At 43.9% G+C, this 24,515-nt stretch overlaps 1 protein-coding gene across 2 annotated transcripts in view; it reads right to left on the bottom strand.

Annotated features, from left to right (window-relative positions):
* IGF2BP3 (insulin like growth factor 2 mRNA binding protein 3) overlaps positions 1-24,515 on the bottom strand; it is a 159,974-nt gene that overhangs the window by 6,915 nt on the left and 128,544 nt on the right. For both annotated transcript variants that reach the window (XM_030796215.1, XM_030796216.1), the window contains 4 exons: positions 20,490-20,625; positions 18,860-18,985; positions 2,287-2,403; positions 479-553 (listed from right to left, as the gene is read on the bottom strand). In XM_030796215.1, the coding sequence (XP_030652075.1) occupies positions 479-553; positions 2,287-2,403; positions 18,860-18,985; positions 20,490-20,625 (454 nt within the window). The remainder of the gene's footprint in view (positions 1-478; positions 554-2,286; positions 2,404-18,859; positions 18,986-20,489; positions 20,626-24,515) is intronic.

Raw genomic sequence — 24,515 nt, 5'->3', positions numbered from 1 at the left:
TGCTACAAGAGCTCCTGCCATTCCTACCTCTAAGATCCCAGGGATTAGAGAGATTTGTAGAGTCTATGGGCAGGGTCTAACGGAGATAATCCAAGGGTAAGAGGAAAAACGGGGCATTTTAATTCAAGTCTAGGCAATCTCAGGGACAGGAGGGAAAACATCTGAAAACAAGTTTCCAAGGCATATTAACCTGGCAGGTTTGTAAATTTTAAGGTCTCACCTTAGCATAGGATTACAAGCCATTGAGCAAAATTCACCTTCGAGAGACAGGTAAACCCAGCAACCAGTACAGAACTCTCAAAATTAAAGACTTTGGTTAATTCTGAAATACAATTTTGAGTGTGATTCTACTCTGCTCTTAGATAAGAATTTCCATTGACTCTTTCTGAGATTTAGACATATTTAAGGGAGACGCCAGGTTATGGACTACCTGTGCATTTGTTACCTGTGGACATAGCACATACTCTAGCGCATATACCTTGAACTGAGCCTCTGGTGGTCCAGTGATAATCACCATCCTCACTTTAGCATCTGGTGCTTCCGCTGGAGCAATCTGTAACAGACCCAACAAGAAGTTATGATACTTTCAGGTATCACTGATAGGCATCTTAGGCCAACCAGCCTAACATTTGCGTGTGACTGGCTGAAATGCAGAATTAAAGCCTTCGTGAAGGAAATTAGGGAGAGGCAGCAATTCCTGTGGGTTCACCATTTAGGCCTCCCTCCTGCATATACTATAACTTTTTTTTTTTTTTTTTTTGAGGCGGAGTCTCGCTCTGCCGCCCAGGCTGGAGTGCAGTGGCGTGATCTCGGCTCACTGCAAGCTCCGCCTCCCGGGTTCACGCCATTCTCCTGCCTCAGCCTCTCTGAGTAGCTGGGACTACAGGCGCCCGCCACCACGCCCGGCTGATTTTTTTTTTTATATTTTTAGTAGAGACAGGGTTTCACCGTGGTCTCGATCTCCTGACCTCGTGATCCGCCCGCCTCGGCCTCCCAAAGTGCTGGGATTACAAGCGTGAGCCACCGCGCCCGGCCTATACTATAACTTAAAACTCTGTGCCGGGCCCTAATGGAGACCTCCACGTGCTGTCTCTCAGCTAATCCTCACCACATCCTGATGAAGTATTACCTCCACTTCACAAACGCGGAAATGGAAGGCTGGAGAAGTTGAGTTATCTGGACCATGATCACACAGCTAACAGAGCTAGAGGGAGAGCTGGGTCTGCCTCCATTGCCTGTGTTCACTACACCAGTGGTGCTCAAAGTATGGTCCTTGGCCCACTTGCATCAGAGCTCCTTGGGCTTCCTGTGTATGCAACACACTCTAGGAGTCTCTGTACCCTAAGTTTCAAGGATACTGCACACCACATGCCTTTGTTTGTCTGAGGCAGGGTCTTACTCTGTGGCCTAGGCTGGAGTGCAGTGGTGTGATCATAGCTCACTGCAGCCTCAACCACCCAAGCTCAAGTGTTCCTCCCACCTCAGCCTCCCAAGTAGCTGGGACACAGGTGCATGCCACCATGCCTGGCTAATTAAAAAAAAAATTTTTTTTTTTTTTGTAGATATGGGGTCTCACCATGTTACACAGTCTGGTCTTCAACTCCTGGGGTCAAGCAATTTGCCTGCTTTGGCCTCCCAAAGTGCTGGGATTACAGGTGTGAGCCACCGCACCTGGCCAACCTTTATTTTCCTTAAATAAGGCATCAAAATACAGAATCTTCAGAACATACAGTTATCTATTATGGGAGACACCATTAGTTGTCCTCTGGTATGTTACCTTCTGTAGTTACAAAATGTTTAGCTGACTGTGCATAGCCTGTATTTTGCCCCTTCAACTTCTTCTGGCCAACTTCTGGGCAATGGAATATAGTTAGAAATATCCCACAGTAGCTAACAAGAAACTTCCGTAGGAGAAAAGCTCTTTATTGTGTTCTCCTCTCCTATTGGCTGGGCAACAGACCTGATTCTTGGAGCATGAATGGTGTCAATCTGGAACCATGAGGGACCAAGGCCGTACCTGGGGAAGGTGGCTTGGAAGGAACTTAGGTCCAAGGACTTGGTGGGGGCGGAGCCAACACCCAGCCCAGATGTTCACCTCCAAACTGTTTTCTGCACAGAGAAGTTAGCCTCCTTGGTGTAAGCCACTGTTGTTTGGGGTTTTCTTCATATCCTTATGTAACGCTAATAGTGTCTTCTACATTTGATTCAAATTATAAAGTGGCAAGAAGATTCATATTTCTGTAACTTACTTAAAGAACCAGAGAACCACAGCTGGTAGAACAGTACCTTAATTGAAGCTCCAGCAAAGCGAGAAAGCTGCTTGATGTGCTGGCCCTGCTTGCCGATGATGGCACCGACTGATAGAGCCGGGATAAACAGATGAACAGTCTCCGTTTCTGATTGCTGTTAGAAAAGAAAGCCAGGACACGCGTGTTTATTTGCTACAAATCAGGCTTTTGTTAACATGAGCTTTAGGATGGACACCTGCTCATGCAGTAGGACTACCAGGAAGGTTTAAGGAAAAGCTACCATAAGAAGTTGACAAGAGCTTACCTAATAGGTCAAGAAGATCTCATACAGTCATCCTGAAAACAGTGGTATTTAAAATTTCACTTTTCTCTACTGTTGCCTTAAACTTTAAAATGTCACTGAGTTATGGATTTAAAAGATATGTAGATGTCGTAAAGTTTAATCATATTAGAATAGCGAGACATGCTTGCATTAAAAATTAAGTAAGATCCCCCTGCCACTCTCAAGGTAGATTCTTAACAAGTAAATGAAATTCTGGGCTACATATCAAACACAACAGAACTCAAGGACGCCAGCTCCACACCTTATCTATGTAGGTTTCACTCCTTAAACACATACATAGTGAAGTGTTTAAGAGAAAAGCTGAATTTTGTTACGTATGACTAAACTGTATGAAACCTTACCACTGTCATTCAATAGTTATCACATGCAAGCATAGGACAGGATTAGGAGAGAGCTAGTTCACTTTAGTGGTAAGATGCCATAAGATGCTTTCCCACAGAATTCCTAATTTCTTCGTGTATAAAATGCAAAGGGGGCTGGGCACAGTGGTTCACGCCTGTAATCCCAGCACTTTGGGAGGCCAAGGCAGGTGGATCATTTGAGGTCAGGAGTTCAAGACCAGCCTGGCCAACATGGTGAAACCCTATCTCTACTAAAAAAAAAAATTAGAAAATATTTTGTAGGCTAACTCCTGAAAGGTCATTCATAAATGGATTTCATCTATGTACCTCATTCCTTCACTACTTCCCACTTCAAGCCAGTTGTGCCCTTCCTGAGTCTCTTTTCAAATACTCCTTGCAGGGATAAAGGACACATTTACTCAAGAGTTCATAGTGACTGGGCTCCTAAAAAGGCCAATTCAAGGTTCAAGGTTCAGTAATGTTACCAGTCAACTAACAGTTCTAAAGTACAGAAGCAGTACACATAATTTATGCATTTTCCACTTCGTTTACCTTCTAACAATATAGTAAGAAAAACACTTCCAAGGATAAGCTAGTTCCAAGACACATATTACAAGAAATAGTTATTGAAATGAGCCACAACTGAAGAAGCCAGTAATATGCTTTTGTTTAAAAAAAAAAAAAAAAAAAAAAAAAAAAAAAAGCCAGGCACAGTAGTTCATGCCTGTAATCCCAGCACTTTGGGAGGCCAAGGTGGGTGGATTGCTTGAGCCCAGGAGTTTGAGACCAGCCTGGGCAACATGGCAAAACCCCATCTCTTCAAAAATTACAAAAATTAGCCAGGCATGGTAGCGCTTGCCTGTGGTCCCAGATACTCAGGGGAGGCTGAGATGGGAGGATCACTTGAGCCCAGGTGGTTCAGGATGCAGTGAGCTGAGATCACACCACTGCTCTCCAACCTGGGTGAGAGTGAAACTCTGTCTCAAAAAAAAAAAAAAAGGAAAGAAGGAAAAAACCCAGTATGTATATCCAATCAGCGAATGCTTCTAGAAATATCAGAAGATATTTTGTCTTACACAACTTAGACATGAACTACTTGATAAAAACACTTTCTTGGGATTCTCTTGAATCTTAGATTCCTACTGCATAATACTATAAATTCAGCTCCCAAGTACTCAAGTTAACCCATCAGTACTGTAGTATGTATACACACAGCCATAAGACAGCTCCTAATTTCTAATTTTTTAACCTAAACACTTTTCTGAAATTCTTTTCTTTTATTGAGACAGAGTCTTGCTCTGTTGCCCAGGCTGGAGGGCAGTGGCACAATCTTGGCTCAGTGCAAGCTCTGCCTCTCAGGTTCAAGCGATTCTCCTGCCTCAGCCTCCTGAGTAGCTGGGATTACAAGTGTGTACCACCATGCCCGGCTAATTTTTGTATTTTTAGTAGAGACAGGGTTTCAACATGTTGGTCAGCCTGGTTTCAAACTCCTGACCTGGTATCTGCCCGCCTCGGCCTCCCAAAGTGCTGGGATTACAGGCGTGAGCCACCGCGCCCATCCTGAAATTCTTAAAAAGTCTCAAACAACTGCAGAGCAACAGTTTTGCTTTCAAAAATCTAGAAACTAGGTAGAAATCTTTAAAATTGTAAGCCGTTTTCAAAAATCAGCCAAAGAAAACTAACACTGGGCTCTGACAGCTTTACTAGATGTAGAAACCAATTTGTGCCATTTAATGTCAGACTACCAAATGACATCACTCTTCCCACATGGAGATCACTAGTGACACTAATGGTTCCACCTTTTTCCTGTGAGCCCAGAGCAGAGGCAAAGAGCAGAGCACTAAGCACCATAAATCCATGGAGAGATACTGATCACCAACGGCAGAACCCCACATCAGACACACAGGCCGTGCCACTCGCTTGTCCCCCAGTGCAGACTTACCAGGAGGCCATTCCGTAGGTCACAGCTTACTCGCCCTGTTTGGTAGGGATTTTAATCGTGTTTATTTAAATCTGAGAGTCTCTTTGTCTCTCTAGACTCCCACCTATGACACAGGTGAAAAATCAATCCCACTCAAAAGTAGTTGGGCTGTATCCTTTCTGCTACCTCATTTGTTTACATTTTTCAAGAAAAATCTCAACTACTATCCTCTTAAATCTTTAAAGGAAAAATCCAGTTAATTGTTTACCTTTTTTTTTTTTTTTTTTTTTGAGACAGAGTCTTGCTCTGTCTCCCAGGCTGGAGTGCAGTAGCGCAATCTTGGCTCACTGCAACCTCCACCTCCTGGGTTCAAGCGATTCTTCTGCTTCAGCCTCCTGAGTAGCTGGGATTACAGGTGTGTGCCACCATGCCCAGCTAACTTTTGTCTTTTTAGTAAAATTGGGTTTCACCATATTGGTCAGGCTGGTTTCCAACTCCTGACCTCAGGTGATCGATCCACTGCGCCTGGCCCTTAACTACTTTTTTAAAACAACTTTAAGCCTTTGGTTTCCTCTGAAGAAAATATTTTTAACAAAAACACTCCAGAAATAACAAAAGGGCTGGTTCTTTGAATATAAGTAATAACTTTTGCCTATTTTCCAATAAAATTGAAATGGGAAAGGATACCTAGATAAGAGAAAAATTAAAGTACAACAGTGTGCTAACAAATCTGAAAATATCAAGAATTCGTCTAGGAATTAGCAAGGTTAATCACAAAAACTTATACATGACCAAGTAATTTAGACCTCTACAATCAACTACCTACCTAAAGTAAGTGCTATACCCAAACAGCTTCAGTAGTTAGTTCTTTCAAGCCAAATGCTCAAGAAGAATGACAGAAGCCCAGTGAAAAGACAGACATGGAAAACCAGAAAGGTCAGGCAGACATATTCCATGAGTAAAAAAAAAATGTAGTAAAAATTTAAAACAAGAGCCGCGTGCAGTGGCTCATGCCTGTAATCCCAGCACTTTGGGAGGCCGAGGCAGGCGGATCACGAGGTCAGGTGATCGAGACCATCCTGGCTAACACAGTGAAACCCTGTCTCTACTAAAAAAACACAAAAATTAGCTGGGCATGGTGGCGGGCGCCTGTAGTCCCAGCTACTTGGGAGGCTGAGGCAGGAGAATGGCGTGAACCCCAGAGGCGGAGCTTGCAGTGAGCGGAGATCACACCATTGCACTCCAGCCTGGGCGACAGAGCAAGAGACTGTCTCAAAAAAAAAAATTAAAACAAGAAATGGCTACAATAAATAACATCCTAATTTGCTTTTTTACCTTAACTTGGATATCTTATATCACTCAAACATCCCTACTGCATTTTGACAAGAGTATTCCCTCAAATAGATATACCACAGCTGATTTCTCTCACCTACAGTGTGTGTGCAAAGTTTCCAACTTCAATGTTTCAATAAAATCTTTGTACATAAAATTTGTGTCCTGTTTGAATACCTCTATTGCAACATGTTCTTAGAAGTAGAACTGCTGAGTCAAAAAGGCCTGAACATTTAAAATTGGTAAATATTATTAAATTCCCATACAAAAAGCCCCTGCTTAGTCTACAGAATTCCAGTTATTCCATTCCAGTAGGACTCCAGTTAAGACATTTATGATACCTTTGAATATTGCCTTTGTTTTCACACAAGAGTAGTGGAGATGGGTAAAAAGCATGCTGAGATAAAAATTCAGGTTGAGGCAAAAATAACTGACAAGGGTGAGTGTATGCAGCAGCCATGTGGCAAAATCAGTTTGGGTCTCCTCTGTGTGAGGTGCTGTGCATGACCTCATTTGTACCCCACAACAGATCCAATTTCTAGAAACTAACAACATACTCATTTTAGAATTGAAAAAACTGAGCCAGAGAGGTTAAGTTATTTGCCTGAAGTCACACACCACCTGGTGGAGCCAGGATTCAAACCCGGGTTTCTCTATCTCCTAAGCCGGATTCATAAACCAGTATGAAGCTCTCAACGGGTACAAATATGCTTTAAAATATAGCCAGAGCTGCCAGGCATGGTGGCTCATGCCTGTAATCCCAGCACTTTGGGAGGGCCGAGGTGGGCGGATCACAAGGTCAGGAGTTCGAGACCAGCCTGGCCAACATAGTGAAACCCCATCTCTACTGAAAATACAAAAAATAAGCCAGGCATGGTGGCAGGCACCTGTAATCCCAGCTACTCGAGCGGCTGAGGCAGAAGAATTGCTTGAACCTCGAGGCGAAGGCTGCAGGAGCAGAGATCACACCATTGCACTCCAGCCCGGGTGACAGTACAAGACTCTGTCTCAAAAAATATATATATATAATATTTATATATTTTTATTTCTCTAGAGCTGTCAAAAATATACATGAAAGCTCTAAAGAAAAGTGCCCACTAGAACTGTCACTCGAGGGGCTGCCTTCCCCTGTCCTCTCACAAGGCCCCTGATTGGCCTTGGTATGACTTCCTGTGAGTCAAAAGAAATTTATTGCGTAGGTGGCAAAAGCTTAAACCTTTGATCATCAAAATGCTAAAAAGGGCATCCAGAGACAGTCTGCTATTTTTATTTTGAAAAATAGGGGTGGACCGAAGATTAAGAACTGAAAGCAACAACTGAAAGCAAGCAATGTTGGCCAGGCTGGTCTTGAACTCCTGACCTCAGGTGATCCGCCCGCCTTGGCCTCCCAGAGTGCTGGAATTACTCAGGTAGTTCTTTATAGCGGTGTGAAAATGGACTAATATATACTAGACATACGGTCTAGAATCATACATTGCTTTTTCTTGTTTTTTTTTGAGACGGAGTCTTGCTCTTTTGCCCAGGCTGGAGTGCAGTGGCACAATCTCGGCTCACCGCAACTGCAACCTCCGCCTCCCAAGTTCAAGCTATTCTCCTGCCTCAGCCTCCCGGATAGCTGGAATTACAGGTGCACGCCACCATGCCCGACTAATTTTTGTATTTTTTAGTAGAGATGGGGTTTCACCATGTTGGCCAGGCTGGTCTCAAACACCTGACCTCAAGTGATCCGCCCCTCAGCCTCCCAAAGGCTGCTTTATTTTTCATAAAAGTGAAAGGCATGATTTATATTAAGATGATTTCTTCCTTTCTTTAATAAATTTATTGACCATAAAATACATGTACTACCATGATGATTTGGTACCATGATGATTTGGAACTGTCTGTCAATTTTAAAAGTTTGTGCTCTTTGACTCAGAAGTTCTATTACATAAATTCTTAGAAGTATTTGTACCAAGGGACAGAAGTTTATGTTTAAAGATTTGATTGCATCATTACATGAATTGGTGAAAAATGGAAAACTGAACTTTCTGAAAATCTTTATAAAAGCACCTTCAGATATAGCAAAATAACTGTCAGGTGAAGATAAAGGAATTGAAACTTTTAAGTTTTAAGTTGCAAAGTATCTTAAACGTGCATGAGATGGGTGTGTACAGATGAGACAGAGTGAGACTCTGTCTCAAAAACAAAAACAAAAAACAAACAAACAAAGAACTACCCAAGAATGGGTAATTTATAAAGAAAAGGAGTTTAGACTCATGCCTGTAATCCTAGCACTTTGGGAGGCCAAGGTGGCTGGATCACCTGAGGTCAGGAGTTCGAGACCAAACTGGGCAACATGGTGAAACCCCGTCTCTACTGAAAATACAAAAATTAGCTGGGCATGGTGGCGTGTGCCCGTAGTCCCAGCTACTCGGGAGGCTGAGGCAGGAGAACTGCTTGAACCTGGGAGGCAGAGGTTGCAGTGCGCTGAGATTGTGCCACTGCACTCCAGCCTGGGCGACAGAGCGAAACTGTCTCAGAAAAAAAAAAGGAGTTTAATTGACTCAGTTGGCTGGGGAGGCCTCAAAAAACTTACAATCGTGGCGGAAGACAAACGGGAAACAAGGCACGTCTTACTCGGCGGCAGGAGGGAGAGAGAGAGAGAGTAAGGGATGGGGCAAGTGTCACACTTTTAAACCCTTAGATTTCATGAGAACTCAATATCACAAGAACAGCAAGGGGGAAATCTGCCCCCATGATCCAATCACCTCCCACTGACAAGTGGGAATTACAATTCAAGATGAGATTTGGGTGGGGACACAGCCAAACCATATCAACTAGTTTCCTACAAATGAAAATCACTTAAACTCTATTGTCTCTTCCTTTATATCTTCAATCCTCATCATGTACCTCTTATTTATGTAAGAGTTAACCCAAAATTCAATTCATCATCTCTAATCACCCACCCATCTCTAATCACTTGTTTCTTCAGCACCTGTATAAACAGATGTACTAAATTTGTACCATATTGTTTACAACTTGGCAAAGTTCTCTGGCATACTCCATGTTTTCTAGGATAATGTAACACACTGCAAGTATTAATATAGCTGTTAGCTAAATGAAATCTCCCTTGTGGCTATTCAGCATTTTTAGAACACATTCATCAGAAGAGGACTTGCCTTCCTACTAAACTATTATGTGGAGATTTGTGTTAGGGGCCCGTCCTGCACGGCTTGGCCAGATCACTTCTGTTTCTCTTCACCAACAAAGAACACAAAATAAAATTATTTCATTCTTCACTATTTAAGTCAGAAGAACAGCATCTCTCTTTGGAAGATACTATATAACTCACAACCCCCAGTGTGTCACACAATTACCATGTGTCATTTATCCCTTTATGGCCTTTTATATAACTGGATAGACCAACTGAATTAATGCCAACACTGACTATAAACTGTGCTCAATGTTAGCATTACTTCATCATTCTGGTCCTTGTATCAAGACCATTAAGTTAATCTTGACCATTTTTTTAAAAATTAAGGGTGGGATCTAAATATTTTATCTCACTAAGAATGTCCATATTATGTTCTTCTGAACAAAATACTTGGGGGAGGCTGGTGGTGATAAAGACCTTTTCAATGGTCAAACTAAACCTAATGTGTAACTTTCCCAGATTTACCCCACAGTATTTCGTCACAACTGTGTAATTATTTGTTTCCTGGGCTTTGTTCCAAAAAGAATTTTATGCTGCTTATAAAATACACATAATCTGGAAAGATAAAACAAAGGAGGTGAAGAAATAAGAGCATAGGGACCTGAGCACTCAAGATAAGATGAAGCCAAAAATGCTGTTATACAAATCTGGCTTTAAGCTTCCTCGCAGCTAATTTTTTAAAAAGTTAGTTGCATGATTTCCCATGACTATGAGAGAAAAACTATTCATTTACTTATTAAAAAATGACTATTCCTGGTACTGGTTTCAGAGAGCAATTCCTAAATATCCCCAGAGAACACTAATGTAGCAGCATCCTCCTCAGAGTGAAAGCCTGGCCTGAACATGCATGTGTCTTAGCCTGGAACACGTCCAAGACTGCTGCTGTGAGAAACAAAAACAAAGTTATCTTTCTGACATAGTGATGAAGGGCTGTCCATGTTCTTGTTTTGCTGATGAGAAACAACAAACCCAAAATGAAGATTAAGCATAAACTTAAGAGAAATGTTATGTGAAGCTTTGGAAAAGGAATGGTGGCCAGTAGATAAGGGTCAAAAGGACCAAAATTTAACAGAAAAAAAGGGCACATACATGAAGAATCAGTGTGTAGACTTTAAAATGTCCTATCCTAGAATGAAAACAGAAGCAACAGAACTTGTCAAATAGAAGCAGCAGAGTTAGAAGCAAACTAAGTGTTTTTCCACACCAGGAGATGCTGCCCTAGAATGACAGACAATGATGTGTACTGTTGGCAATCATGTCTTAAAGAAAAGTTGACTCATCATATGTCTGAGGCTTGGTGAAGACATTTCTGAACGTTGTCCAATTCCCTTTGCTCCAATTTCCTATCCACGAAGCATCTTCTTAACCAAAGATTACTTTTCAAGAAAATTTTCCTCTGGGAATGTAAGGCAGCTCACATAAATATGCTGTCAACTTTTGCCAATCATTAAATTGGCTCTCTGGTACACTTCATTCTTATATGGGATTCAGAATAAGCCATGAGCCGGGCGCCGTGGCTCACGCCTGTAATCCCAGCACTTTCGAAGGCTGAGGCAGGTGGATCCCTTGAGGTCAGGAGTTCGAGACCAGCTGGGCTGATATGATGAAAACCCGTCTCTACTAAAAGTACAAAAATTAGCTGGGCACGTGCCTGTAATTCCAGCTACTCAGGAGGCTGAGGCAGGAGAATCGCTTGAATCTGGGAGGTGGAGGTTACAGTGAGCCAAGATCATGACACTGCACTCCAGCCTGGGCAACAGAGCTAGACTCTGTCTCAAAAAAATAAAAAAGAAATCGAGACTAGAATAAGCCTATGCTAGAACAAACCTGTGTCAGGATTTGGACACCCCAAATAGGCAGATAATTTAAATTTTTACTTGCAAAACTCAGCAGGCAGAGCAAAAGTTATAAGCCTTTTTCACCTGAATTTAAGTCTATGAGACCTAGGTCGGAAAAGGCCCATTAGCATTACCCAGTCTTGTTACATGTTCCTTCCATTTAAGTTAAGGTCTAGTTGCGTTGTCTGAACCTTTTCTTGGATACATTCTTTGGGACTGAAGGATGTTCACAGGACATAAGCTGCTTCCCAATGGATTTCTGCCAGATGCCTATCGGCAAAACTTCCTTTGGACTTCTTGGTAGACTCTAAACTATGGCTTGAAATAACAGAAGAACAAAGCTGCTCAACTGAAAGTTTGCATAACTGGTGAAGTCTGCCAATGAGTAATTCCTAATCATCTATCGTGAAGACATACAAGTATGAGCAAACAGTAAGGTTAAGTGTATTTACTTTGTGGGGGACAAAATCTAAGACATCACAAAGGCATGGAGACATGCATGCCAGCCAACACGATCAGCCTCCAGGAACCTGGAAGGATGCCAGGGTTTCCCTTTGGCTTGTAAAATAGATACTCCTGGGTTTTTTTTTTTTTTTTTAAATGGATTTTGGTCTGGAACTGAAACTAAGTTTACTCAACTCCATGACCTGAACAAAATATTGAAGTCTTTAACGTTAAAAAAAAAAAAGGCAAAGAAAGTTTTTTGCCATAACTAGATAACCAAGGATTCTCAGAGATAATAAATGTGCACAGTGAGTTACTAACTTAGAAACTGTTTACCAACAAAAGAGTTGCACCCACCATGAGAAATCTTATGTAGGAAGACTAAGAGACTCCCTGAAACAGTCATCTGATTTTAAAAAATCCTTCCAACTCAATTTTTTTTTTTTTTGGACAGGATCTCACTCTGTCACCCAGGCTAGAGTGCAGTGGCTCAATCACAGATCACTGCAGCCTTGACCTCCCTGGGCTCAGGTGATCTTCCTACTTTAGCCTCCCAAGTAGCTGGGATAGGCAAAGGCCACCACCCCTAGCTAATCTAAAAAAGTTTTTTTTTTTTTTTTTTTTTTGGTAGAGACAGTCTCCCTATGTTGCCCAGCCTGATCTCAAGCAATCCTCTCACCTTGGCCTCCCAAAGTGCTGGGATTACAGGCATAAGCCACTGCGCCTGGCCCTTTGTTTCTTAGAGTACCTTAAGCCTAAAAAAGTGCTCATCTCTCTTGCCTCTTTCATAAGCAGAAAGCTAGCCATTTTAAGGTTACACTATCATTTTGGAGACTTCTGAGAAGACGAGGCTATCAAAACTGAAGGCAGCAGCCCTTGGGATTACTTCTGCCAACCCCACTGCATGCTGCCAAGACCATCCAGCTAAGGCGACACGCACTATGCCAATTCCAGCTCTTGCTCTGCTTCACTAGCTGCCAATTCCTTCTTCCCTACTGTTTGAGCATTTCTGAAAGGCGCGTTTCCTGTCATTTATAAACTCGAAGTTTGCCAGTTAAGTACTGCATGAGCCAGCTGCTAGGCAGGAACTAGAGACTTTTTGTCTGTTGGAAGAACCAACTCTTTGGCTCTGGGGAGACTCAACCTGGCAGGTTCTGGGAAGAAGAGAATATTGTGGGGGAATTAGTAGGCAAAGTTCTAGAATGGAATAGAGCCAAGGGATTTATCCAAAGAAGAGATGCATCATTTCTACTTTCATGCTACAAAGCAGGAATGAGAAAACATGAGTAGAGAAATGAAACAATTCTAAAAGAAAAAGGAAGTATTATATATTAAAAAAAAAAACAGATTCTTTGAAACATTTAGCCATCGAAACCTACTTCTTGACAGGCAATATACATTTAAAATAAAAGCAGAAGTTCACTGTTAACCTACTACAAGACATCAAGGATAAACGTGATCTTAGTGCGTAATCTGTGATAGCTTCAAAGGAACAGCAAGCTTCTCATCAGCAAGTATAGATACCACAATGCAGTTCAGGAACAGTTTAAAAGTGCTCAGAGCAAAATGCCTGTTGATCTTTAACTTTCTAACCCAGTTTTGTTTTTTGTTTTGTTTTTTTTAATATCATAGACCCTCACAAACATAAAATTGTATGTTGTTTTTTTTTTGTTTGTTTTTTTTTTTTTTTTTTTTGGAGACAGAGTCTTGCTTAGCCACCCAGGCAGGAGTGCAGTGGCACGATCTCGGCTCATTGCAACCTCCACCTCCTCGGCTCATCGCAACGCCTGGTCGTTATCATTGCTTCTTTTTGGCTTCACTTTTCTTGCTAAAGAATAGGCCGGCTGCAGTGGCTCACATCTGTAATCCCAGCACTTTGGGAGGCCGAGGTGGGCGGATCACTTGAGGTCAGGAATTCGAGACCAGCCTGGCAAACATGGTAAAACGCTGTCTCTACTAAAAATACAAAAATTAACCAGGCATGGTGCTGCGCGCTTCTAATCCCACCTACTCAGGAGGCTGAGGTACGAGAATCCCTTGAACCCAGGATGTGGAGTTTGCAGTGAACCGAGATTGCGCCACCACATTCCACCCTGGGTGACAGAGCAAGACTCTGTCTCCAAAAGAAAAAAAAAAAAAAAGCAATGATAAGCAAAGAAACTGGTAAAGCTTTGGGAAATTTACTGCCTTTAAAAACAATAGTTTATTTGTATTTCAAAAAGTGGTGACCACTAGGTACACAAAATAGTTAAGTATTAGTGATTTGGGTTTAGAAAAAGAACAAAGTCTAAAAATAGTGAAGGCAAAGCTATTCCAACTGAGTACTTGCAACCACCCCCCACCCCCTGCAACTTGAAGTTATATACTCAAACAACACTTGTTAAAGAATTGTTCCCCTGAACATTAAGCCAGAAGATAGCCTGACAGCTGTTTGAAAGTGGAATTTACACTAATTGTATCCAGGGACAATCTGATTTTCTGAATAATGGTGTTTTCTCTTTATTTAGATGAAAATAACCACAGGAATGAGAATCTGGAATATGGAATTTTCTCCTCCAGAATTTAGATTCTGCTTTTTGAGAGAACTTAAAAGCTTGCTTCCTCTCTCCCAGGCTCTGGGAGGCTCCTTTAACAGGCAATAGTGCCAAATCCAGTGAAGCAGACAAATAGCTGTCTCCAACATGTATTTTCCTTTTAGTAACAGACCCTGTGTTTAATGGGCACATTGCTGCCCCCACATAGGGATTGTCTCCCAGCTTCTCTTGCAGCTAGACACAGCCAGTGGTATGTTCTGGCCAACATGAGGCAAACAGAAGTATGAAAAGCTATCCTCAGGCAGTGTCCTTAAATAAGGATGCTGCCAATTTTGATCCTTTATCCTTTTTTCAGTTTGAAATGAGGTCTCACACCATGTTGCCCAGGCTGGACTGAGATTCCTGGGCTCAAGCAATCCTCCCACCTCAGCCTCCTCAGTACCTGGGACTACAGGTGTCTGTCACCACACCCAGCAATCCTTTATCCTTCTTGTTGGCTGGAAACAGACCCAACAGTTGGAGCTTGAGCAGTTATCCTGGGCCAGAGAATGGCACACAAGGCAGATAGAAGCACCAGTCCTGAAGGATATGGTGGAACCACTTCCAGCCTTGGATTGTCTACCCTTGAACTCTTCTCATGAAAAAGGAAAACTAATTTAAGCCATTTTTTTCTTCTTGTAACAATACATACCCAAACCTAATCCTGATACATGTAGTATGCCAAAATAGAGTTAGAAGGGTAAAAACAGACATATGGCAACATCCCACAGAGGTTTTTGGCATGATATTTCCTACGAGTTGGGATGGCAGGTGGTCCAGAGAGAAAGAGGTGAGTTTTTTTCACTCTTCAAAGCATAGAACAAGGTAGAAAAAGGGATATACACAACTAGTATGTATTTGTGCTTATCCTGAACTTTTTCTCCCTTGCAATTGGTACTGATAGAAAATGTTCTTTTCAACATTGAAGCGCCCCTCCAAAGACTAGTAAACATTCTTTGTAGAACAGAAGTTCTTAGCTGGACGTGATAGTGTGTGCCTGTAGTCCTAGCTACTTGGGAGTCGGAGGTGGGAGGATCACTTGCACCCAGGAGTTCAAGTCCAGCCTGGGCAACATAGTGAGTCCCCATCTCTTGAAAAGAACAGTTCCTGACAATAAACGGGTAGCAAAAAACTCCTGATGACCTTTATGAAACTACACATTTCTGAGCTTCCACCTGCTCCCACTGAGATTTTTATTTATTTAAGTGGAACATAAGTTCTTAACTAATTAAACAGTTGTTGTTAGCCTTGGCTACACGTTGGAGTCATCTAGGGAGCTTTCAAAATTGATACCTTTGCCTTACCCCTACCCCCGGGGATTTTAATTCAAATTGTCTGGGGTAATTATAATTATGGGAAAAACATTTTTTTTTTCCCCTTAAGGCAGGGAATAATTAATGCTGAACTTTACAGATTGTCAATGAATGTAAAATAAGAAATAAAAGCAGTAATATATGATTTAGGGAAATATATGATTTGGGTAAATGATTTAGGAAAATATTCAGTTATAAAGTTGAGAACTCCATTGTATCACTGCCTGGAATACACGTAGAATAAAATATCCACTGGGATTCTGCAAAGAACACAGATTGTTAAGACTGTCCATGTTGTATTCCTTTTAAGAATGTGAATTTCCTTTGCCTGTCCTTGAAACCACCAGACTGTTACATGTTTGCAGCTCTTGCCCTGTGGCAGTGTTTTTACTGTTGGCAGCTTCTGCAACTTCTGTTCTCATTTGCTCCTTCTAATTGCACCTATTTGATTTAGCTTAAATGACAGGAGAAGCAAGATGACCTATTCCAGTGACATCTTCCTTACATTTACTCTTGGCTCAACTTTTATTTAAGTAAACATCGCTGACCTCCTCCTGCCATTCTTAAAACAAAACTGCCACTGATTTAAGTCATTCAGACATTTAAGACTGTAGAAGTGCTGGAGAAATATAAGTTCTTAATATAATCTCACTTCTCTCAAAGCATTCTTAATTTTTCTAACATAGGAACCTGATACACAGAACTATACCTTAAGTCAGAAAAATGACTAAATCCAAAGAATATGCAGTCTTATCTATATATTTTAAAAATAGTTACCTACAAGTTCACTTTAGGAATTTTGGCTACTGAAGCATCCATGTAAGTGTAAAAGACTGATGTCCAAGAATGTTCTATTCTGTGACCACTTGTAATGTGAAAAGCTTTGTTGATTGGAACATGTCACCAGTATGGAGAGAAAAAAAGAGTTAAAGGGACACCTCAGTTTACAAACTGAGAATGAAACAGAGAGGTTAAGCAACCCACCCAGAGAGAAAGCTAATTTAGGGGAACCAGCAGAAATGTGGGTTAGATGCGAGCTTTCCTAGCACGGAGTTACTTCACATGATCAGCTCATTGTACCTTTTAGTAAGTGTCATTTTATACAGAAGTGTTGGGGACACACCTGCCCTAAACCAATCCTATGACACACACATAAACTAGTGGACATGTTCAAAGTTAAGTCCCTAGATGTACTCTCAGATTCCTATTTTAGGCTTATTCTCCCCTATTCCTCCTTAAACCTTTCATATTATTTAATTCTATAGAAACTAGAAATGTGTGACCTTAAAGTCTTTAGACAAAATTCTTATAGTTCAGGTTTTTTTTTTATTATACAGGTGAGAAAACAAATCCGGACCCAAGGAGTCTGACCTTCAGTGACACAAAATTGTGTCAGAGGCAGTGGGCCAGACCTGCGCTCTGACTCCAGGGTTCTTTCCACCAGTCCCCTTTAGCATCAAGGTACAAACATGCCAGCCACTTCAGGGGGCGCGTAATGAATCTATGCACATTTCTCCTGTAGCTGAAATTGTGATGGCTATCTTTCTATCTGTTACATGATTTCCAGGCCAAAACATACTAGAAATGGCAGGTGAATTGCCGGGGAGACAAGATGCTGCTGACAGTAAAGGCAGAAACACATACGGCAAGAGGGCAACTGCTTAGAACCCCTATCAGTTTGGTGGGTTCAAGGACGGGAAAAGGAAATTTTCATTTTTAAAGGGATAAAAGGGGGACAACCTGAGCCATCTGTATTTTCTGTACAATTTCAATGTCATTTTACTCTACATATTTATTCTAGGTAGTAATACAATGGAATCCCCGACCTATTCCCACCTGGACATTTCCCTAAATTGGTGTAAGAGGTATCACTCAAAATATTAAGTAAGAGAGCCAAACAAAAAGGGAGAGATGTCAAAACAAATTCATGAAGATCCTAAAATGTCACATGAATACCTCCAATTATCGATAATGCAACTGAATTATTAACTACTTTCAAAATAATTTATTCCATCAGGTGTCTGCTGTGCTGCGATTATTTTCATACCATCACTAGTCTCCTATTTCTGACCTCAAGGAAACTGCTATTCTTAAAAAGCAAGTATAAATTTTTTTTTTTTTTTCCAGACGGAGTTTCACTCTGTCGCCCAGGCTAGAGTGCAATGGCACAATCTCGGCTCACTACAACCTCTGCCTCCCAGGTTCAAGCGATTCTCCTGCCTCAGCCTCCCAAGTAGCTGGGATTACAAGCACCTGCCACCACTCCGGCTCATTTTTTGTATTTTTAGTAGAGATGGGGTTTCACCATGTTGGCCAGGCTGGTCTTGAACTCCTGACCTCGGGTGATCCTCCCGCCTCGGCCTCCCAAAGTGCTGGGATTACAGGTGTGAGCCATGGCACTTGGCCTAAGCTTTATTTCTTATATAACCTACCTCTTTACAAAATAAACATCTGCTTAATGTATGCACACGCACACACAATGTAATTGTGCACAAAACTATCTTATCTCTTTGGCTTAAAAATGTACACTCAACATGGAAAACACACATAGTCACTCCTGACCTTTCAAAGCCATTGACTTCAGGTGACAAAGATGAAAGAAGCCTTTAAAAAATCTTTTCCTTTAGTATTTAATAATTACTGGCCAGGTAATAGCTCACGCCTGTAACCCCAGCACTTTGAGAGGCCGAGGCAGGCAGACCACTGGAGGCCAGGAGTTTGAGATCAGCCTGAACAACATGGCGAAACCCTGTCTCTACTAAAAATACAAAAAAAGTAGCCGGGTGTGGTGTGGCACACACCTGTAATCCCAGTTACTCAGGAGACTGAGGCATGAGAATCATTTGAACCTGGGAGGTGAAGGTTGCAATGAGTCAAGATTGTACCACTGCATTCCAGCCTGGGCGAAAGAGTGGGACTGTGTTTCCAAAAAATTTTAAATAACCACCATGGCACATGTATACCTATGTAACAAACCTGCACATTCTGCACATGTATCCCAGAACTTAGAATAAAAAAAAAGAAAAAAGAAAAAACATTTTTTTAAATAAGAAAAACAATTACTAAGTTTCTTCCCCTGCCACCTCAAACTCCCAAACTTTTCTTGTGATGTTTGAAAACACATGTTGACAATACTGCTATCCAAAAACTGAAAAATAATCCCATGTCTACTCCACAAAGGTCCAAATAAGAAGGCTCCATCAGCAAGAACTGGAGAGCATATGATGGCATCTAAACAGATGATCACGCGGGGACCAGGTTTACATTAAGATTTTGCCCAATCACAAAGAAAGCCAAGGCCAGTTATCTTACCTCAAACTGCGGGTAGGGAGGAGTCATGGCTGAAGGGGGCCCTGAGGTGGGAGGTGGCATCCCTGAAGTGGGTGGGAACAGACCCAAGGCGTTCAGGTTTAATCCAGGAATTAAATGTGCTTGAAGCTGCAACAGTAAAAAGGCCCCTTAATTTGACAATTAAAAGAATCAAGGGAAAGTGAGCATTTTTAAGTGACAATATTCAAACTGATCTCTTGTCTAATAAATAAATGATCGTATAACTCAAAGCAGATGTTCCATGGGACTTTACTTGAGTACATTGTTTACATCTGTTTATATCCCTTGGTATTTTAAAATCTGTGTGCTTGTTTGCCCCCTCCTTGGTCCACAGCTGCATTAAGATATCTCAAGGGAAGCTTTTCTTTCCCTTATGACTAGCCCACAGGACTTAAGACAAAACTGTATTCTGCATGCTGTGGGCAAACTAAATATAGACTAAAAGTCATGTATCAGAGGTGAAGAGGTAATCAAGTAAGATTGGTTCATTGAAAAGCAAACCAGCTATTAAGAGATCTTTAGTCGTGGGGTAAAACTTAGCAACCATGGGTCTAGAGGCCTCAAAGTTGAGCCCTCTGGAAATCAGGACCCATCCCCATGTAACTACTGCAAGTAAACCTATCATTAGAATGGATATAGGAGCCAGAAAGGGGATTTTAATTTGTTTAATTTTGTAAGGGTTGAGGATGTAATGTAGACGGTGGAAGGGAGATTTGAGCGTACTTAAAAATCTTTTTAAAAGGCCTAAGGGGGTTAGATTTAATCCCAATTGATTCCAGAACATTTGAAGCAGGTTGGCAAGAAGTCATGTGGGGTGTAAAATGGCTAGCATTCTAGGCTCTTCTCACAAACACAGTATTTGCACATTTCCCTCGTCTCAGGTTTTGTGTTTCAGATGACTGGCCCAATTGAAAAAAAATTATTTTTTAAAGCCATTTACTTTAAAATTTAAGACAGGCTTTTGAAGTGTTCCATTTTCAGCACCATTTCACTGATTAAGGAATGTCAGCAATTTGCTTTAATAGCCTCAGATGCACAACACAGACTGTTTTATCAATTGAAATTCTTGTATCTCCAAGGTTTATATGGGTAACCAAGTTTTAAACCTGTAATCTTAACATTAACTTTTATATGCATTATATCTATTGTAATCCTAATAAGAATGCAAGGTAGGCAGTAGTCCCATTTTACAGATGAGTAAACTGAGGCTCAGAGAGACTGAGTAAATCATCTAAGAGAATAGAGTTGCAGCTCATAAATGGCTCAGCTGTGATTCAAATCCAGTTCATGTAACATTTCTTCTATATTAAACCCTCTCAAATTAACATTGCAAGAGAGGTACTATATTAACCTTTGTAGGTAGACACTAGCCTTACTTCAGAGAGAAGGAAGCTAAGGCTCAAATACTAAATAATTTGCTAAAGTCACAGAGACAGCAAAGCTTAATGTCAAAGTCAGTATCTTCCCTACTATCCCAGGGTACTTGTTGAGGTGCTAAAAATCAACTAGAACTACTGCTAGTGATAATGCCACAAAAGAATTCAATATTAATGCAGTTAGAAACACTGTTTTAACTATTTGTTAAAGACATGCCCTTCATAACAAAACTAACATTCATAGAAGCAATATCATTTTCATAAGACTCCCTGATTTTCTTCATGATCTCCTCCTCAGCTTTGGCACATGTCTCAACACTGCCTTTAACTGTAATGGTGCGTTCTGGATTATACAGCGTCAATTCCTGCAATCTGCAGAATGAAAAAGAAGGGAAAGAAAAAGAATGAAAATTGGAGGAAGACAGCTAATAATTCAGCCACAGATGGCAATTAAAAACAAACTGTGGAGCCTGGTAATATGTAAAAGTGAGTGGTGAAACATGATGGGAAATGAGTAAGCCCCAAAAGACGTAAATCCAAAACTGTAAAGCTGCAAGAGAGAAGAAAATACTTGCCCTCCTATTTCCTCAACTAAAGATTACTGGGTACATATAGTTCAATCAAGTCCATATTTTAAATAAAGCTTACTTCTCAACCGCTTAGAGTTGAACTATTTTCACAATTGAACAGAGAATTGAAAAATGACTGGAAAGATGTATAGTTTTTGAGGAAACCAAATACCCTAAGTACATAACCTTTCATAAGTATGTTCCTAGTCTGTATTAACCAATTCTAGGCATAATTGGCATTCTCGTGCAATTGCATTTTCTGGGTCACCAAGCAAGGAGAAAGCATGGAAATATTCCAAAAACACAAGCCAGAATTCATGTGTCTAAACTTAGTTTTTTACCAGTTTTTTTAGAATTTAGATTGAAGTAGGCTGGAAGAATATCAATCCATCTTTTTTTTTTTTTTTTTTTTTTTTTTTTGCTTTTATGTATAGTTTTATTACACACACACACACATACACACATATATATATATATATATTCCTAGACTGTGTATTTAGTTTTATATGTTGTTGAACTTTATATGCTGTTATTATACTAGTGGTGTTATACCAAAGGCATGTATATTGAAGGTATGTATCCTTCAATGACTTGCTTGCTTTTTCAATGGCTTAACATGTTTTTGAGACTCACTCATGTTGATACACATAAAGCTGTATAGTTCATTCATAGTTTTCTCTTTTGTATAGTTAGTATTCCATTATATGATATTCCACAATGAAATTATCTGTTAGATTGACAGACATTTAGGTTATTTACAGTTTTTGTTACTATAGATCATACTGCTATGATAGTCATGTCTCACAGCTGCACATTTCCAGTTTCTCCACATCTTTGCCAACACTTGTTATTTCCTGTGGTTTTTAAAATAGTAGCCATCCCAATGGGTGTGAAGTGGTATCTGTGATTTGTTTTTTGTTTTTTTTTTTTATTTTTATTTTTTTTGCATATCAAACATATTAGGAAGGTTACACATGGGAAGTCGGGGAATAGAAATGGGGGGTGGGAGTTAAAATAAGGTAGAGAGGGACTTTATGTGGATCAGTGATAGTAATTCAATCCTCTATTTGACAAAGAAGAGGGAGAAGGAAGAGGAAGAAAAAGAAAGTGGGATAAAGGATCAGAAAGGGAGGAAAATAGAAAAAATTAGAGTATGACTCCAGGGTAGACCTGTTTTGTTGTCACTGAGTTGGTTGGTTGGTTTGTCTGTTGTATTTTTCATGTTTTGCCAAGTTGGCCAGACTGGTCTCGAACTCCTAGCCCGAAGTGATCAACCCGCCTCGCCCCCCAGAGTGCCGGGACCACAGGCGTGAGCCACCACGTCCAGCCCCCACATTGCTTCTGGCCTCCATTGTAGACCTCCCAGACGGAGCGGCCGGGCAGAGGCGCTCCTCACTTCTTCCCAGACACGGGGCGGCCGGGCAGAGGCGCTCCTCACTTCCCAGACGGGGCGGCCGGGCAGAGGCGCTCCTCACTTCTTCCCGGATGGGGCGGCCGGGCAGAGGCGCTCCTCACTTCTTCCCGGACGGGGCGGCCGGGCAGAGGCGCTCCTCATTTCTTCCCGGACGGGGCGGCCGGGCAGAGGCGCTCCTCACCTCCCAGACGATAGGTGGCCGGGCAGAGGCGCTCCTCACTTCCCAGACGGGGTGGCCGGGCAGAGGCGCTCCTCACTTCCCAGACGGTGGGTGGCCGGGCAGAGGCGCTCCTCACTTCCCAGACGGTGGGTGGCCGGGCAGAGGCGCTCCTCACTTCCCAGACGGTGGGTGGCCGGGCAGAGGCGCTCCTCACTTCCCAGACGGGGCGGCCGGGCAGAGGCGCTCCTCACTTCCCAGACAGGGCGGCCGGGCAGAGGCGCTCCTCACTTCTTCCCGGATGGGGCGGCCGGGCAGAGGCGCTCCTCACTTCTTCCCGGACGGGGCGGCCGGGCAGAGGCGCTCCTCACTTCCCAGACGGGGCAGCCGGGCAGAGGCGCTCCTCACTTCTTCCCGGACGGGGCGGCCGGGCAGAGGCGCTCCTCACTTCTTCCCGGACGGGGCGGCCGGGCAGAGGCGCTCCTCACTTCTTCCTGGACGGGGCGGCCGGGCAGAGGCGCTCCTCACCTCCCAGACGATAGGTGGCTGGGCAGAGGCGCTCCTCATTTCACAGATGAGGTGGCCGGGCAGAGGCGCTCCTCACTTCCCAGACGGTGGGTGGCCGGGCAGAGGCGCTCCTCACTTCCCTGACGGGGCGGCCGGGCAGAGGCGCTCCTCACTTCCCAGACGGTGGGTGGCCGGGCAGAGGCGCTCCTCACTTCCCAGACGATGGGTGGCCGGGCAGAGGCGCTCCTCACATCCCAGACGGGGTGGCCGGGCAGAGGCGCTCCTCACTTCCCAGACAGTGGGTGGCCGGGCAGAGGCGCTCCTCACTTCCCAGACGGTGGGTGGCCGGGCAGAGGCGCTCCTCACTTCCCAGACGGTGGGTGGCCGGGCAGAGGCGCTCCTCACTTCCCAGACGGGGCGGCCGGGCAGAGGCGCTCCTCACTTCTTCCCGGACGGGGCGGCCGGGCAGAGGCGCTCCTCACTTCTTCCCGGACGGGGCGGCCGGGCAGAGGCGCTCCTCACTTCTTCCCGGACGGGGCGGCCGGGCAGAGGCGCTCCTCACTTCTTCCCGGACGGGGCGGCCGGGCAGAGGCGCTCCTCACTTCTTTCCGGATGGGGCGGCCGGGCAGGGGCGCTCCTCACTTCTTCCCAGACGGTGGGTGGCCGGGCAGAGGCGCTCCTCACTTCCCAGACGGTGGGTGGCCGGGCAGAGGCGCTCCTCACTTCCCAGACGGTGGGTGGCCGGGCAGAGGCGCTCCTCACTTCCCAGACGGTGGGTGGCCGGGCAGAGGCGCTCCTCACTTCCCAGACGGTGGGTGGCCGGGCAGAGGCGCTCCTCACTTCCCAGACGGTGGGTGGCCGGGCAGAGGCGCTCCTCACCTCCCAGACGATGGGTGGCTGGGCAGAGGTTCTCCTCAGCTCCCAGACGGGGCAGCCGGGCAGAGGCGCTCCTCACTTCTTCCCGGACGGGGCGGCCGGGCAGAGGCGCTCCTCACTTCTTCCCGGACGGGGCGGCCGGGCAGAGGCGCTCCTCACTTCTTCCCGGACGGGGCGGCCGGGCGGAGGCACTCCTCACTTCCCAGACGGGGCGGCCGGGCAGAGGTGCTCCTCACTTCCCAGACGGGGCGGCCGGGCAGAGGTACCCCTCACCTCTTCCCAGACGGGGCGGCCGGGCAGAGGCACCCCTCACCTCTTCCCAGACGGGGCGGCCGGGCAGAGGCGCTCCTCACTTCTTCCCGGATGGGGCGGCCGGGCAGAGGTGCTCCTCACTTCCCAGACGGGGCGGCCGGGCAGAGGTACCCCTCACCTCTTCCCAGACGGGGCGGCCGGGCAGAGGCACCCCTCACCTCTTCCCAGACGGGGCGGCCGGGCAGAGGCGCTCCTCACTTCTTCCCGGATGGGGCGGCCGGGCAGAGGCGCTCCCCACGTCCCAGACGGGGCGGTGGCCGGGCAGGGGCTCGGGAGGCTGAGGCGGGCAGAGCACTCGGCGTCAGGAGCTGGTGAGCAGCGTGGCCAACATGGCGACCGCGCGCCAGCAGCCAAACGAGAAAAAGCAGGCAGCGGTGGCGTGCGGCAGCAGTCCCAGGCAGTCCGCGGCGCGGGCAGCAGCGAGCTG

This window comes from Nomascus leucogenys, chromosome 17, assembly GCF_006542625.1.
Source record: "Nomascus leucogenys isolate Asia chromosome 17, Asia_NLE_v1, whole genome shotgun sequence".
NCBI classification, from domain to species: Eukaryota; Metazoa; Chordata; class Mammalia; order Primates; family Hylobatidae; genus Nomascus; species Nomascus leucogenys.
Note: the sequence above shows the minus strand (reverse complement) of the source record. Positions and strands in the feature narration are given on the sequence as shown.